The sequence below is a fragment of the Grus americana genome, chromosome Z (assembly GCF_028858705.1).
Source record: "Grus americana isolate bGruAme1 chromosome Z, bGruAme1.mat, whole genome shotgun sequence".
Lineage (NCBI taxonomy): Eukaryota > Metazoa > Chordata > Aves > Gruiformes > Gruidae > Grus > Grus americana.
The window spans coordinates 9,529,121-9,546,138 of record NC_072891.1 but is presented as its reverse complement, the minus strand read 5'-3'; the positions used below and the strand labels follow the sequence as shown (position 1 = coordinate 9,546,138).

Genomic DNA, 17,018 nt, shown 5'->3' with positions numbered 1-17,018 from the left:
AAGAGAGAGCCGTGTCCCTGAGGGAGAAGGGAAAATAAATAAGTCTGATCATCAGCTTTCTTTGTACATGGGGAAATGAGACCAGGGGGTCAAACGATTCACCCAAGGTCACACGAGTTGCTGGTGGCAGTGGCATCAGCTGTCACTGCTGTCCTGGTCTTGCATTTTCACTGTTTCACCTTCCCTCCTCTTGACTTGCCTTAGCTCTTCAACTTCAGTTCGGGCTGAATAAAACTGCCCCCTCCCCTTTCCCTCTCCCCCTATCGATCCCTCCATCTCCCGCTGGCATTTACGAGGTGCCAATCACCCTGATATCTAAGAACCAGCAGTCCAAGGTGGATTAATCGAGACTGAGGGAACATCACAGAGCCTCAGTGCTCCCTTCCTTCCCTTTTGTGTGAGACCGTGAGATGAAGCAGATAGGGAAAGACACAGATAGGGAGGCTGATTGAGAGACAGCATCTGAGCACGCTCTGGGTGTACAGGCGCCACACAGAAATGTGATCCCATCGTTTAGACAGCTCTCAAGTCCCCAGGGTAAATGGTGTCACCAGCTTGTCATATCCAATGGGTCAAAATCTAAAACTTATTCTTTTCCCTTTTATTAGTGTATTTACCAGAAAAAAAAGAAGAAAAAAAGAAAAAAAAAAAAAGAAAAAAAGGAAAAAGAAAAAAAGGAAAAGAACGGACAAAAAGAAAAAAAAGAGGATGGGTCCAATCCTGTTTTCACAGGAATCAACAGCAAAAATATTCATTAATTTCAAGTGGAGTGGGAGCACACCTAGGAATTATTTTCACTCTTTCTTCAGACATAAATCCTCACTCAAGCACTTACCCTCACAATGTCCTGTATTATCTGGTGAGAAATAGATGGAACAAACTTTTGTGGTGTAAAGGTGAGAAGACCTCATCCTCTTTTGTACCAGTATAAACCTGGGCTGACCCTATTATCATGGCAATTAGAAGAATTACTCTAGATTAAAAATGATGAGAGAAGAGGTTTTGGTCCAGAGCATTAGGACAGTGATGTGTTTACTACCTCTCCAGCTGCCTGATCGATGCATAACTCTGAAACCACATCTTGTGCCTGACAACCTCTGCAGATGTTTGTCCCCAGCTGCCTACGGGCTGCCTCCTGTTAATTCCTCTGGTACATGGGGGCACGGATGCTGCGTCCCCCTGCCAGGCTGCTGGCCACTGGCCTGGGCTTGGCTGTGACTTACTGTCTCTTTTCCCCTTCCTGCAGCTTTCCCCAGCCAGGAGAAGAGTTAAACACAGCCACGCTGGGGAAGGGACAGCTCTTCTGTTGTGCGAGGAGGGGAGCAGGGGACAAAGGAAGAGGCAAAGATTCTCTTTGACTGGCAATAAAAATGAATAGGGGAAAATGGAAGGAAAAATGGAATTTGTCTAGTGGGAAAGGAATAAAAGAAGTTCAGAACAGCACCAGGGGCTACATCTTGACTCTACCTGGCCCACGCAAAGGGCAGGCTGGGTTGTACTGAGTGTCCGGTGAGGCACTTGACACTCAGTGGAGGACAGAAGTTTCTAGGTCCTCAAGTTAGAAAAAGATCATGTGGACGTGATGGGAAGTTCGTGATGCCAACATATGAGAGGGAAATAGGTAGGGAATAAAGCAGAGCCTTGTGGCCGGTGTGCTGGAAGGAGTATGGGTACACTGGAATGTGGTTCCCGAGTTGTCCCAGTAATACCTTATGCAAGTCATTTGGTCTGTTTCATTCAGAAGATGTTAGTCTGGAAAATGGGATTAATGGTACTTCCCTCCTGCACACAAATCCAGCACAGAGTACAAGAGGGCCACATTTTCCCACCAAATGGATGAAACGCCTAGATGCACTGTCACTGCCTGCAAATGTTCCTGTTTCATCCACTCTAGAGAAAGCACACAGAGTCACCCGGCAGTATCGTATCTGCCTGCTGCAGGGTTCACCTCCACCTTCCTCTGAAATATCTGGCAGAGAGACCAAGTTACCTGACCCTGATCTTGTCTTGCAGGTCCTTGTTAATTGCAGCCTAAGTTAAGGTAGTTATGCCAGAGGCATCCATTTCAGCGCTTCATCAGGAGCCCAGTTCCCTGTACAGTCACATTTTCTCCAGAGCCCAGGTCCAAGTTAGATATGCAAGTAGGATTCCTGAAGTTAGGCAGTGCAACATTACTTTCAATAGATGATGCGTTTTCCCAGTGTGCTTAAATCATACTGTTTTGGGGAGCCAGGATTCTATGTCTGCATAAGTTTGATTGTCCATTTTAGTATTATCCAGCAAGCTTTCATGAACCTAAAAGCATTTCTGTCAACAGCTGCCATTTGATCCAGTGACCACTCCAAAACCACTAACAATGCATGGGGCAGCAGGCGCCTGGCCATCTCCCGTGTTCAGCTTAGTCCTGTGAATTCTGGCAGAGGAGAGCCAGAAAGGTATTTGTGCTCTCACAAACCTCCTCTAGCACCAGGTGGTGCTGACATGGGACAGAGAGCTAGCATGACCTGAATTCAGGGCCTATTTTATCCAAAACTCAAATGATATTTGTGTTTGGATTTGACAGCAATGGCTTAGACCCCATAGGAAGTGTCTTGCATGGGTACACACATGACCACGGTTTGATTACTGCTAGAAGCAGGTATTGCACCTCTGAGGGAGATGTCCTCTCCTACCTCAGATGGCATGGCTCAGTTTACTCCCATTGTTTAAGTGATTTAAAGGAGAAATCACTGGTTCCTCCTCTGCTCGGTTGTTCTTCTGCTCACCTGTGCTTTGTGCCATTCTGAGTGCTACCCTTGTTCCCGTGAACATGCATAGAACCAGTGTCTATACTTACTGCCTGTGCATAGGCGCCATACGCTCCAAATTGGATGGCCATAGGGTTGAACATGCCCATTTGTCCCGCCATTTGCTGCATGCGCCTCATTGTACGCTCCTTGTCTGTATCTGCAAACTTCACCACCAGGCTTGAAGAGGCTCCCTGCAGGACAGGAGACAAAAGGAGACACACAAGTTAATTAGCTAGATACACACTGGCTCATGCAATCCATACAACTAACACAGATTTGGGAGTGTGTGATCCACCTGATGCTGATTTTTCCCACGCAACTGCTCAGGCCATTTGAATTGGACCTTTGCAAGAGGCTGAGAGCATTGGGAAGGAAGGGAAGGACCCTGAAGGGTAAACAGCTGAGGCCAGCAGTCCAGTTCCTAGTTTCCTCCAAAACTCAAACTTCCAGGCTGTCATTAATGTTCTCTCTGCAGAAGTTGTTGACTTATTCCTTCAACATACAGAAAACCTTCTGGCCCACTAGGTTGTTCTTGGCAGAGGACAAAGATCTGGACTTGGTGCAGCAATATGTAGAAGCTTTTGTGGAATGAATGTGGTGGGATTTGTGAACTGATTTATTTTGATGGAATGTGTTAGCTCTGTGCATGCCAGACACCCTGATCTGGATCACCCTTTCACACTGCTGTGTCTTGTAACCCCCATGTCCACTGAGAAATCCGTGCCCAGCCTTGGAGACAGGATTCAGTATGCTGGGCAGGGTGTATGTCTCATCACCAAACAGCATCTCTTCAGGACTGTTAAATTAGGGGAACAGAAATAGTACCTGATGGACCTGAGTTTCCTCTCCATAAAGATTTAATATTACACCTTTCTGGGCAAATTTTACAGTGTTTGGGTTATGTCTGCAGTCAACACTGGTGCAGAACTACAGGCGATCATCAGAGCTGGCTGCAGAAGTCTGTGAAAAATGTAGAGCTTTTGGGAATGAAAGAAACCCCTCTCCTCCCCAAAATGAGATGAAAGGTCAGTAATTGTGATAGGAGGCAGAGATAGGAAGAAATAGATCTGCTTAGGAAGGAAGGCACTGATATTTTTTTGGCTGGCTCCAAGGGCATCCTAACTTCATGGGTTGATTCCCCACAGCGCAGATTCCCCGGGGGTAGAGGGGTGCAGGGGAGGGGGGATCCGGCGGCAGCCCTGACAGCAGGCAGAGAGTTGCCTGGGGAGCTGGGCTGCCACTGAGCCTGGGGAGATGGGCAGGTGAACTGTCAGGAGACTGACAAAGAGCAGCTGAAATCATCACACTCCCATGGTACGCTTCCCTTTTGACACACTGGTATTCACTGAGGGAAATACAGTCAGTGGGGAAATTGCCGGCTCAGCCTCTGGCTGCGGCAGTAGAGGAAGACCAGCTCCATGTTGGAGGAGCTGGGCTGTTGCGGGACCTTCGTTTTTCTAGCAGAGGTGGAATTGCCTGGGATTGCACAGGGGGAATGTTATTAACTGAATTACATACACCTCTACGTACCTGTAACCAGAAAAAAATAGTCTTGGTGAAAGCAGAGTTGCTTTGCTACAAACTGGGAGTAGCACAGTAAACCACAACTATGGATGTACATATATATAAGTCCAAGCTATGCATATTCAATAGCCTCTGCAGATTCTCAGTTATGAATAAAGACATGAGGAATTAACTTGCTAAGGAAAAAACCACAAAAAATCTAAGGCCACACAATGAGCGATGTTCCCCTGGATTAGCAGCCTGCTCTGGGAGGAAGTGATTTTCATTGGCAAAGAATCTTTCTTTTTGACCTGTTAGTCTCTCTCTAATAAATCTATAAACTGCTCAAACAATGTGGTGAAGAGCAAGGGGTTGCAAGAAGTGCTTCAGGAAAACAAAAGGATGGAGGAATGAATGCTCCATTCAAGGGTGGAGAGCAGTCCTCAGAAGCCATTATAGGAGCAAAACAGAAAGCGGTGTGGGGGGGAGGGGGAGTCAGGGGGAAGAAAAAAAATCTAGTCAAAATTCCCTTGGATTTCTGCTCAAGGCTGGGTGACTTTTCATTTTTTAAAATCACATGGTGTAGTTATTGATCCTTCCCCGAATCACACTCTTAATTGCAGCTCATCGACAAATGAATATTTTAATGCATACATTTCCTGCTAATTATCACCTGGACCAGTCCTTAATTAGATTTCAACACTCATTTAATTAACCCTGATCCAAGAGACTGTTTGGTAACCTGAATCTAATGATTTAAACCTATTTGCAGCTGTATTGGAGGGAGGCAGTGGTCCACAGCAGATTGGGCTGTTCAGAGCTGCTGTCACGATTTGCAGAGCAGAGGCTGCAGCATGGTGGGCACAATACAGCATGGAGGATTTTGAAACTGAAAAAGGTGAATGAGTATTCCTCTCTGCAAATGGGTTTTGAAAATATGACCTGCTCTAGCTAGGAGGACAGAGAACTGTAAATAAGTTGGTGTCTTCTTCCTTCCCCTTTTCTTTCTATCTCTATTTTCCCTTGAAGTCTTAGGTCCAGAGAACTGCTTTGGGAAATTGCTGATGCCTCACGCTGTTGAAAACCAAGCTTTTATTGTAGATAGCATCATGCAAATATGGGTAAGCTCCACATGAAGTTCTTGCCCCTGGAGTGTTTTTCCCTCCTGATGTGAGTCATAGTGACTGCACAGAAACCATTTGACCCAATGGGATCTAAGACTGCCTCTTACGAGATGTTTTTCTGGGTTGCCTGTCGCAGCAGGACTTCAGGCATCTTTGAACATCACTATCACACAGGGCAGAAAGGCCATTGGCAAATAGAAGCAAGTTAGAGCACACACTACAAAGAAAGAGGAGAAAAAGGAGGTGTTTTTAAGAGTGCTCCGCAATGAGATGCTCATGTAAGAGGTTAAAGATATGTAGCTAATAGAGATGCTGCATTGCTCTTGAATATGAAGATTGACCTTGGGATTGATGCTTTCTGTATGTGGTTCCTCATGTGCAGCCCTTTCACGTGGCCCAAAGGAAATCAGGCAGTAAACTCTATCAGATCACCCAGTCCAGGATTTTTACCAGAGAAGCCAAACAGTGCTGTTCATCTACAGCAGAACAAGACTACTTTCTACTCCAGTGACTCCTACTAATCCACTAGATAACATTAGAAATGACCCAGAATGGGCCAGATTTTACATGAGGTAAAAACTGCAGAGCCCTTCATCTGCACTATTTATTGCTTCCGCAAGCAGTTAAACCATGGTGTAAATCAGCCATTGTCTGCTGACAAAGGCAATAGGTCCTGTCTGCTGGGTCATTTATTAGTAATACATAATCTCCTTCTTGCTCTCTCCGGTTGTTGGACTGGACCTTATATTTCCCCAACCCCCAAGAGAGTTACAGTGGGTAAGTCAATAGTGACTTTGAGATCTGTGTGTTGATTCTGCATTTTACTGAGGGAAGGACCTGTTTATTTCTCTACCTTGCAGATCCACAGTCAAAAGAGACTATCATGAAAGCGAGCATTCCTGGTGGTGCCTCTACAATAGGCTACTTGGAATTGGCATTTATCTCCTTTCCCATCAAATCAACCTCCTTTTTCAAGTGCTTTGATATCTACTGATGAAAAGAATAATATAAGGACTAAGTATTATTATGCTTTCCCTATTCTCTCTTGGGCCAGCAAGTCTACTTAATATGACTATCTTGCTTCCTGTCCCCCTCCCGTGCACGGTAATGAATTGCTCCCCTTAGTCAGCAGAGTCAGATGCTCCCTAGGCTGGCGGGACAAGGGAAAAGATGGAGGAAAAATCACCCTGTTCCTCACTCACTTTGTAATCCCTAATCAGAGTCCTCTGTGGGAAAAACTAATTTCCCAGCCTGTCTTGATGTGTGAAATAAAATCATTCTTGAAAACGGGAGCTTGACAGGTTGCTTGTGAAATTTCATATTCAACTAAAAATAAAATATACATCCATTGATATTTCATTTAAAGGCAAAGGAAAACAAATCTTTTGTCTGGTTGCTGGGACTGTTTCCCATTACTTATGGCCTTCCAAATGAAGTGTATGCACAGATTAAGCAAAAGCTTTTCAGGAGACCAGATAATGCTGCACAGCATCAGGGAGAGCTGCTTCTCCCTAGAACAATATTCATAGGAATTTTGTGAAGATGTTTCCTTGCAGAATATATGCCTGAATTTTCTTATCTTGTCAGCCCTATAAGTCTCCTCTGACTCAGTAGGTTACTGTTCTCTACAGATAGTTAGACCTCTTTTTCCTGCAAAACTGATGAATTTGGGCCTAATTTGCCAAAGCCATTAAATCATGTTTTACTTTAGGCTTAACGGAGGTAAGCACACACTTAAGCACTTTACTGCAAGGGTGTCTCTCTCATACAAGTGGACTTTTATATCTTGGTTAGTTCAAATGGAACAAGTTAAAAGTTCCGGGCCAAAAAAGGTTTGTTGCATTAAAGCTTCAGTGACTAAAGCTCTTGAGAATACGAGATCTGAATGTGCAGATCCTGTTAACTTCCTTCCAAAGTGTCAGCCGTGCACACCAGCCAAGATGCTTAAATGAACAGGTGCTGCTGGATGCTTCTCATTTGGGCAATCAGACTAACTTTGTTAAGTGTCACCATGTGAATGGGGTTGCTTGTGTTGGAAATTTTGCAACTGCAAAGTGGAGTTGAGAGGTTGCTGACCTTCAGCAAGCCACTAGGTAAAAAACTGGCTGGATGGCTGGGCCCAAAGAATGGTGGTGAATGGAGTTAAATCCAGCTGGTGGCCAGTCACAAGTGGTGTTCCCCAGGGCTCAGTACTGGGGCCGGTTCTCTTTAATATCTTTATCAATGATCTGGACAAGGGGATCAAGAGCACCCTCAGTAAGTTTGCAGATGTGGGAGTATTGATCTGCTTGAGGGTAGGAAGGCTCTACAGAGGCGCCTGGACAGGCTGGATCAGTGGGCCAAGGCCAACTGTATGAGGTTCAACAAGGGTCAGTGCTGGGTCCTGCACTTGGCTCACAACCACTCCATGCAACGCTACAGGCTTGGGCAGGAGTGGCCGGAAAGCTGCCTGGTGGAAGAAGACCTGGGGGTGTTAGTCAACAGCTGGATGAACATGATCTGGCAGGGTGCCCAGGTGGCCAAGAAGGCCAACAGCATCCTGGCTTGTATCAGACATAGTGTGGCCAGCAGGACCAGGGAAGTGATCGTCCCCCTGTACCCTGCACTGGTGAGGCCGCACCTCGAGTACTGTGTTCAGTTTTGGGCCCCTCACTACAAGACAGACATTGAGGTGCTGGAGCGTGTCCAGAGAAGGGCAACAAAGCTGGTGAAGGGTCTGGAGCACAAGTCTGATGAGGAGCGGCTGAGGGAACTGGGATTGTTTAGCCTGCAGAAAAGGATGCTGAGGGGAGACCTTATCACTCTCTACAGCTACGTGAAAGGAGGTTGTAGTGAGGCAGGTGTCAGTCTCTTCTCCTAAGGAACAAGTGATGGGACAAGAGGAAATGGCCTCAAGTTGTGCCAGGGGAGGTTTAGATTGGATGTTAGTAAAAGCTTCTTCACCAAAAGAGTTGTGAAGCACTGGAACAGGCTGCCCAGGGAAGTGGTTGAGTCACCATTCCTGGAGATTATTAAAAGACGTGTAGATGTGGTGCTTATGGACATGGTTTAGTGGTGGGCTTGGCAGTGCTGGGTTAATGGGTGGATTTGATCATCTTAAAGGTCTTTTCCAACCACAACTATTCTATAATTCAGGGTAGTATTTCCATACAAGGATCCTTGACGTTAGGGCTTAAAAGCCAAAGGATTTCTTTGCTGAGGGCTCTCTCAGATCAGGCCATTTGGAATGATTCCTCCAAAGTTTGAAAACAAAATCAGATTATTTTTTTAAAGGCCTGTGTAGCTCTACTGAAAATAGGGCTGCTGAATTGGCCGGTGGGGGCTTGAACCCAGCCTGGGATTTTAGACAAGCAAGCAAGAAGCTACTGTCCAATTAAAACTGTAGAGCAAAGGGAATTTTAGATAGGTTGAAATGTAATTACCCAGTCTGAAAGATGGCCAGTAGACCAGGACTAACATCCCTCCCCTCTTGTGAAATATGCTATGTTTTTCTGTGCTCAGGGCTTCAATTTCGTGTCTCATCTGAAAGATGAGTAGAACAGCAATGACTAGGAGCGATTTCCACTGTACAGTCCTGAGAGCTGGTTTAGACACACTTGAGATGGCAGTGACAGAGATGGAGTGGGGAAAGGAGGCATTCATCCAGGGCTGGAGTGACAGACCCTTTGATAATGCTGCTCCCTCGGTAGAGGGGATTCTTCATGCAACGTCTAAGCAGAGAGAGTTGCTGCAGGTACTTCCCTTCACAGGTCTCCAGAGCTGTAATTTATTTGGAGTGGAAGCTTGATTTAGGTTTTACTTGCCCATATACTACTTAGCAGGTGTCTCTCTGAGCTAAAGTTACTGCTCTCCGCAGGGCAACAGAATCATTGACTCCTGGTGGCACTGTACCCAATTCTAATTAGAAAGAACTCCATATATAACCCGGGTATTAGTATGCCCCTCAAATCAAAGCCAGATATCCAAACAACCTAAACTTCAAAGCACAGTTCTTCAAGCAGCTCTGCATTTTTCAGCTCATTCTATGAATGATAAAAGTCCTCTCAGAATCATTCGCCTTTCTTAATGCATTATGAAGTGGAAAGTGTTGTTATACTGGTAGACTAAAAATTCTTACCTGCTATTTAGGAATATGAAACCAATAAATAATTCTTTTTTTGTCTATTTGAAGAAAAACTTAAAATCCAGAATTCATAAGAATATGTTATAGATTTCCCTTTCCCGATAAGAGTAACATGGTTTGGAAGACAAGGTAAGTTTAGTTTTCTGTATTTACTAAAAATAGACTATCCCTGAAAATATCCTTAGAGCAACAAATGCTGACTTGCCATAAGTTTTTTTATAAATCATTACTATTAAGAAAATGTTTGGTAGCTGCAGCATTGAGTCCCATGAAAGCTAGTATCCGAATGCTCCCTCCTTCAGTGTAAATAGGCAAGGATGAAAATAAGTGAAATAATTCCAGAGCCATAAAATAAATTGTCTATTGTCACAGCAAAGCAACATCACAACCAGATATGGAGTCCCTGATGTTTCTCAACTCTGCTCACAAGAGCTCCATTTCCCTTGGCAGTTCTGGATGAGGACACGAATAGTCTAAGATGACGTGGAAAGCAACAGATGTTGAGGAAGGGCTGGCGAACAGGGCAGATACATTTCAATTGTGCATGTGACATAAAAGAGTATTTCCGTGGCACTGAGTTGCAAACATGCTGCACATGGCTGGGCATCCCAGATTACTGTCATGCTGTATGACTCCAGACTATCATGGCGTAAAGCATGTGCTTGACTGGGATAGTAAGACCTATTTGCTTAAACTGAAGATCTCCAAGTGCTGTACAAATGTAGGGTCATTAATTGATAAATAATTCTGCTTTCAGGGGAAGTATCGCCCATGCTTTAGTAACGTGAAATGGGTGGTCAACTGAAGCTATGAGATGGTGTAAACTCGGTGAAGCTCTGCTGGTGATGGTGGAACAAGAAGTTTGTTTATGCTGAAGGATCTACCCTTACTGCATTCCACTCCACCAAGACTGAAATATGTCTCCTTGCTGCTGGATGAGACTTGACAACCTTTATTCCTGGAGCACCACACAGACCTTTGGGATGGGAAGACAAACACATTCCCCTACCTGATTTCACTTGCCAGGGGATGTCTGAGGTGAAGTCATTGGTGCCTCATAGGGTACTTCACGTTTGTGATTTTGTGCAGACTTCAACTGAGGGTCTTATCTGAAAGTTACTGTTTTGATCTAAATACATCTTTGCCCTTTTAAAATTAATTTTCATCTTTGCAAAACCAATTTGGGTAACAGCTACTGAATCACTTAATGCTGGCTATGTTTTGGATAGGGATAGCAATCTACCAATTACTAAGGTCTTTCTGTTTTTTGTTACAAGAATGTGTGTTATCAACCCAGACCACACACCTGAGTAGGGCTGGGAAGGACTGGATTAAAGGGAAAAAAGCAGAAGCATCCAGAATGATTTAATGTTGATCTGGAGCCCAGTAAAATCAGAGGGAAGATCCCATTGATATAAATGAGATTTGGAGCAAAAGAAAAAGGAAGGGAAGAGGAGGGAAGAAAGAAACCCCCCCAAAGCAAGCAGAGAGGTAAAGACCTCTGATGCTGACATCTTCATTCCTCTCCACAGTAGGAAGAACACATCCTCATTAGAGGAAGGTGGTGATTCCCGGTGGAGCTCCCTCGGGCAGGACTGGGAACACCCCTGCTAGGCAGGGAGCGTTTTATGCCTCACAGACTGGAGACTTATTAAAGTCTCTGATCTCCCAGAAAGGTCAGCGCTTATGAACTATTTTAGACCCGCCAGGTCCTAATCTCACCCAGATGAGACAAGTGTTGATGCAACGAGCCTCACAGGGGCTGCTGCAGCACCAGGACTTGGGCAGCATTCGTTGGTGGCATGGTCCCGCTCCCACCTTCCCCAGGCTGCCTCCATGGCTGTTGAGTTGGTTTCCAACTCCCCTTGGACCCATAAAGAGATGTTATGGTGCCAGTTAAATCCTTTTGTCTAGAGCGAGGCCGTGCAGCTCACGGGCAGTTATCCCTCTTATCCTGTTTGGAGGCAAAGAACACTGCAGTTTGGAGGGAGTGAGGAAGCCCGGGGAAGATGGCGACTGAGGGCTGTCATGTCCCACAGGTCTCTTTGCTGTCCTGTCAGATGCCTGCACGGCTATGGAGGTGTGACTAGAGAAGTAAAGGCCATCTTTGGTGCCAGTATGATTCATACCCCCTGTCAGGCAACCGGGCTGCCTGGATTTCTATTCTGGGACTCAGAAACATGTGATTTATTCGTTCATTTATGGAACAGGGAGGGGAAGCAGGGAAAACAGTCCTATGATTTTATTTTTTATAGAAAGAATTAAAGGAAATTATGGTAACACTGGGAAACTGCTGGCCCAAAGGCTGTAGAATCAGCTGTCTTGGTGGCAGCAGTGGGGTGGGATGGTCTATGGACCATAGTCCCCCTCCTGCCAGAACCCACTGCCCAAAAGAAAGCGAGGCTTTTGTTGGAAGAAATGACTACAAATTAACATCTAGGTATTACACATCCATTGCTTCTCTCATCCCAAAGGACAACACATGACTCTATAAATGGTGTTTAGGTAGCATATTCAGAAAAATCATTCATTACTGGAAGGAGGGCCAGGCCTGCTGCTGGTGAGTTATGAATGGGTTCCTCATGTATAATTATTTTTTAATAGAAGGAATGGGTGTGCTGTGTCTTGCCCAGAGTTAAACAAGCTAGTCCGTGTGTTACATTGCATGGACTGCATGTTCTTTAGAGAGCAGAAGATCAACAGTGAAGAGAAAAAAATGGGTCTGAGTTGGCATCTTCATTCTCTTCTATCAGATTCTCCAACATCAGCAGTGTAAAATGAGGCTTCAGCCTTCTGCATCAATTGGCACAGATGGACTTGTGTTGATGATACCCCACTCTGCCCTGGAGTCTGTGACTTTAAGCAAATAACTTTAGGGCAAATGCAGCTGCAAGGCATGAAGGGCACTTAGATGCTTGTCTCTCATCAACTTTCACCCAGAATTACGTTTGAAAAATCCCCCCTTTATGTTTCTGTGTTCGTGTAAAACTAAAGTTTAATGACTTTCCCATTTCCTATTTACCCTGACAGCCTGAGCGGTCAGTGACTCTCTACTGACTGTCACAAGGTGGCTTTTATTAACTGAGGACTTGAGCCCCTGCTGAAATCTAGATGAGACTAATTTTTGTTGGTTAATTGATGCTCTGAATCATGTTCTGTTTAATTGTTATCTATCTGTATTACGAGTTTGTCTAAGGCTCTGTTTATGTTACCAGCATATTTTGAAGACACCCTTGGGAAGTGGGGTGGTGGACTGATGGCTTCAAGTTTGACCTTCTTAATTCTATGTTCTCCAGATTTAAGTAAATACTAAGATTTAGATGCTCAAGTATCCATTGGTTATTACTTCTCTACTGGGACTAGGAACAAGAATTGCTGTGACTTTGGCTAGGGACTGGCTAAATACACTGATTAATGGTTTGTAAGAGCAGTTAATTCCCAGACATTGTATTGTTGATTCTTTTGCTTATCTCTTGTGTCTTGTCCTTTAGAGGAACATTTGGATGACCTAATTGCATCCATTTTGGGAATCTATTATAAACCATCAATTACTTAAGACAGACAGATGTCTCTCTGAAGGCCTAGCTGTAAGAGAAGTGTAGAAGATAAGATTACAGATGACCCTAAAGTTTTATACTTTGACCCTTACTTTGATGTAATTCAGCTGGGTCAATCCTGGCCTTTAGTTGGTAAGCTGCTGAGTGTGGGAACTTTTCTGTAAGAGGTTTGTATGGTGCTTAGCACACAGAAATTCCATGCAATATCAACAATAACCACACTTGCAACAGTCTGAGAGGACATCTGCTAGAGTTTCTAAGAGGATGAAGAGCATGTTCCTGTTGCGGTGATACCTGCAGACGTGAAGCTGTAGCTCCACACACCCAGCTCACAGATTTGGTTGACTTCCTGAAGGTGTGTCTTGCTGGAAGTGGAATATGCTAGAAGTTTTGAACTGCAGTCGAACTCCCCCAACTTTGTGGAAATGACAAACCCTCCTTCTGAGCACTAAAGGCTGCCATGAGCCTGAAGGGAGAAGGGGAGTGTGCAGCTGGATGTGTGTGCATTTGCGAAGAAGGGAAGAGAGACAAGGAAAGTTTCTTCTATGAAAGAAATGATCCAATTTGAAGCATGTCCCTCATGGGAAGAGCTGTGACAGAGGCTGCTCTGTTCCTGTTAATTTTCACAGTGCAGCTGTCAGCGGGTCTGTAAATAGTACTCTGCGAAGCCAACACTTCCTATCCACACATCAACCATTCAATTAACAGAAGAACAGAAGAAGGAAATAAAGTGCACCACAGCCTTCTATCACGGCTTTGATGTTTCCCAGCAATTTATGAAAGTGTACACAAATCTAATTACAAGCCCCACTGCTTCCCATTTACATGGAGCTCCTCAAGTTCAGAGCTGTTTATATCAAAATAATTGTTAAAAATACCTCAGCTGATCTACGGCATTGTGGCCCCCCACTCACCGGAGCCGCCACGCTGCTCCTCCCAGGGAGATTCTGCCGACTCAGCGCTTTGGTGCCAGCGCGCACGCATAATAACAGCCACTTCCCCGCCGCTCTGCAAACGAGGTGCCTGGGCTACAACTTCATCACGCCCACAAAGGCCTATTTTCCTTCTTTCCTCCACCTGCTCGGAGCTCCTTCTGCAGACTCTCACTGCTTTCCCTTCCATCGCTAATTCACCTAAATATTCCTCTGCTGTGTTGACAGGGGGTGAGAACAGCTGCTCAGCCAGTTTCTGTAATGGGACTGTGTCTGAAGGCAACTTCACGGTGCTTTGCAAAAGTCGTAACTGCACCGTAGGTATGCACCGCAATAATAATAGCAGTCATAAACACGAGCTAGGGTTGGTTTCTTTGATGGGGTGCCTTAACATCCAAAGCCAGGAAGATGGGAACCGGTGCTCATTTGCCATGAGTTTGAAAAAGGGCCACTGTACATGATGTACTAACAATGACACTTGTTTTTTGGGGCGATTTTTTATAATATATTTAGGTCACTCTCTAAACTAAACAGATGAAAAATCCCTCCAGCTTAATCAATGGCAAAAATCTCTTATGGTATGAGAGTGTAGACAATACATTGTATAAGGTGAGAAGAGAATCCCTTCATAGAATCACACAATAGTTTGGGTTGGAAGAGACCTCAAAGATCATCTAGTTCCATGGGCAGGGACACCCTCCACTAGACCAGGTTGCCCAAAGCCCCATCCAGCCTGGCCTTGAACATTGCCAGGGATGGGGCATCCACAGCTTCTCTGGGCAACCTGTTCCAGTGCCTCGCCAATCTTACAGGGAAGAATTTCTTCCTAATATCTAATCTAAATCGACCCTGCTTCAGCTTAAACCCATTCCCCCTTGTCCTGTCACTACACTCCCTGATAAACAGTCCCTCTCCAGCTTTCCTGTAGGCCCCATCTGACTATTCATCATCTGACTATTAATCATGTTTGGCTAGGAATTCCAGTGCTATGGGCAAACTTCCAAAGAACATGGTGGGCAGAGGCTGAAAATCAACCTTGTTCAAGGTGTTGTGTCGTTAATATTTTCTTGATTAATAAAAAAATATTAACTACAACAATTAGAGATCTAATCAGTCTGTCACTTAACAACACTGAGCAATAATTGCATAATTTGCTATAGGTGGTTCCAGACCAGAGATATGAAGTTGTTATTGTCATTTGTGTCGATAAGAGTTGCACAGAAAAATGTTGAAATGAAAGCCCCAAAGTTAACAAAGTTTTGGATTGCAGTACTTTTTTTTTTTTTAAAGTTAACTAAGTTGAATCTTTCTCTGAAGGCAGACATCTGTTCAGTGCTTGTATCCAAGTCTCACATTTTCCTTTCTTTTCACAAAACCAAGGATTCCATCCGAAAAATAACTTTCACGGAAGATGTTCAGCCAGGCATAGATAGACTTGGGATTCTATTGCCTGGATGCAGAAGGGATGCTGTGGTTTGACCAAGCTGATGCAGACTTCTATAGTAAAACAAAAGAGGATTTGGCCTGTGTGGTAGGGGAAGAAGCCACCTTACAGGGTTCTGGAGGTCTTAATGGCCTTAAATTTCATTAATTAAAGAAATTATAGAATGAACACAGTGCTGCCAATTAGTTCACAGTGCACCTAATGGATCAGGTGTCAGAGGACACAGATATGGGATGCCTGGTTTCTGAATCTCAAATTTCTTTAGCTGGGCAGCAAATACACAGAACACAATTCAGCTCCGCTTGCACTGGATGTGGAGTTAGGTGTTCAGCTCTAGGCTGCGCACTCAGTACAGCTCCTTGCACACTCAGTGGGGAGGCAAATGCCTCCATGGCTTAGTCAGGCAATCTTAAAGTACATGTCTGAGCTATGTGGGAGCAATCACCATCAGAGAAGAGGCCAAGTGAACAGCTTTAATATCTGGCTGGTAGGTGGCTAATGTCAGCTGGGATAGAGTCATCCTAGATCTTTAGCTTCAGTAAGATTACTGTGGCAATGACAAGTACAGCAGAAGGATTTCAGTGCAGCAAGGATGCATCACTGGTGAGCAAAGGCAATTGCAGACTCTGAGACATCTGAGGGAAGCAAGTGTTTTCAGCTTTTGTTTTTAAGCAGTATGGGTCCTTTTTCATTCTAAGTTGCACTTCAGGTGATGGACCACTATTTTGATCTGTCAGACCATAGGAATCCGACATCTAAAATTAACTAAAAAGCACACTTCTATTTGGGTTTTGGTTTGACAGGTTTCAAAATCTATTTCTGTAAAATAAAATTCCTCCAGAGGTATCTATTTCTCTCTATTGATTATAATAGAAACTTAGATGACAAACACTTAAATGACAACCTCAGACACAGTTGCTTAGCTTCTGGATGTCTCAAATTAGGTGAGATGAGTCCCACCTCAGGTATTCAGTCTAATGCCATTATGAAGATCTCCTTTATAATTAATGAATGGGACAGGCATGCCCAGAAGGTGATTTGGCCCATCCTAGCACAGATAGATAAAAGGAAGAATGCACAAATCTCTAGAAATCTCTCTCTCTCTCTCTCCTTTCTGTAGGTATCCTAGAAAATGTTTAGAATCAATTACAAAATTTTAGACTGTTAAAGCTGAATGAAATTAATGACACTCTTCACTTCCTTTCACCTCTATGCAAAAAATGTAGATAACAGTACTGTTTTACCCCTTCCAGGAGTTAATTTATAACAAAAGAAATTCTGAGGTACCACAGTGGGCGAGATGGTAAAAAAGGTGCAAGAGCAACACAGTTTTTAACCCTGTGTACTTTCCCGGTAGGATAAAGGCAGTTAAGATTAAGGTATGCACGATGAAGCATGGAGGAGAGTTTATTCTGTGTGGGTGGATGGACAAGGCTGTATCCTAGATGTGTTGTGCAGGATGACTCTTCAACATTTTGTTGTCATGCAGATATGAAGACATGGAGAGAAGGAGAAAACCAAGCTGAAGATGATGCCTAGGTAGGAG

The 17,018-nt window shown here is 44.3% G+C and overlaps 1 protein-coding gene across 12 annotated transcripts in view; it reads right to left on the bottom strand.

The window, feature by feature from the left end:
• CELF4 (CUGBP Elav-like family member 4) overlaps nt 1-17,018 on the bottom strand; it is a 730,009-nt gene that overhangs the window by 90,152 nt on the left and 622,839 nt on the right. For all 12 annotated transcript variants that reach the window (XR_008574695.1, XM_054810355.1, XM_054810359.1 and 9 more), the window contains exon 6: nt 2,837-2,980. Coding sequence is in view for 11 of the 12 variants with exons in the window: in XM_054810355.1 (XP_054666330.1) it covers nt 2,837-2,980 (144 nt within the window). In the remaining variant the exon portion in view is untranslated. The remainder of the gene's footprint in view (nt 1-2,836; nt 2,981-17,018) is intronic.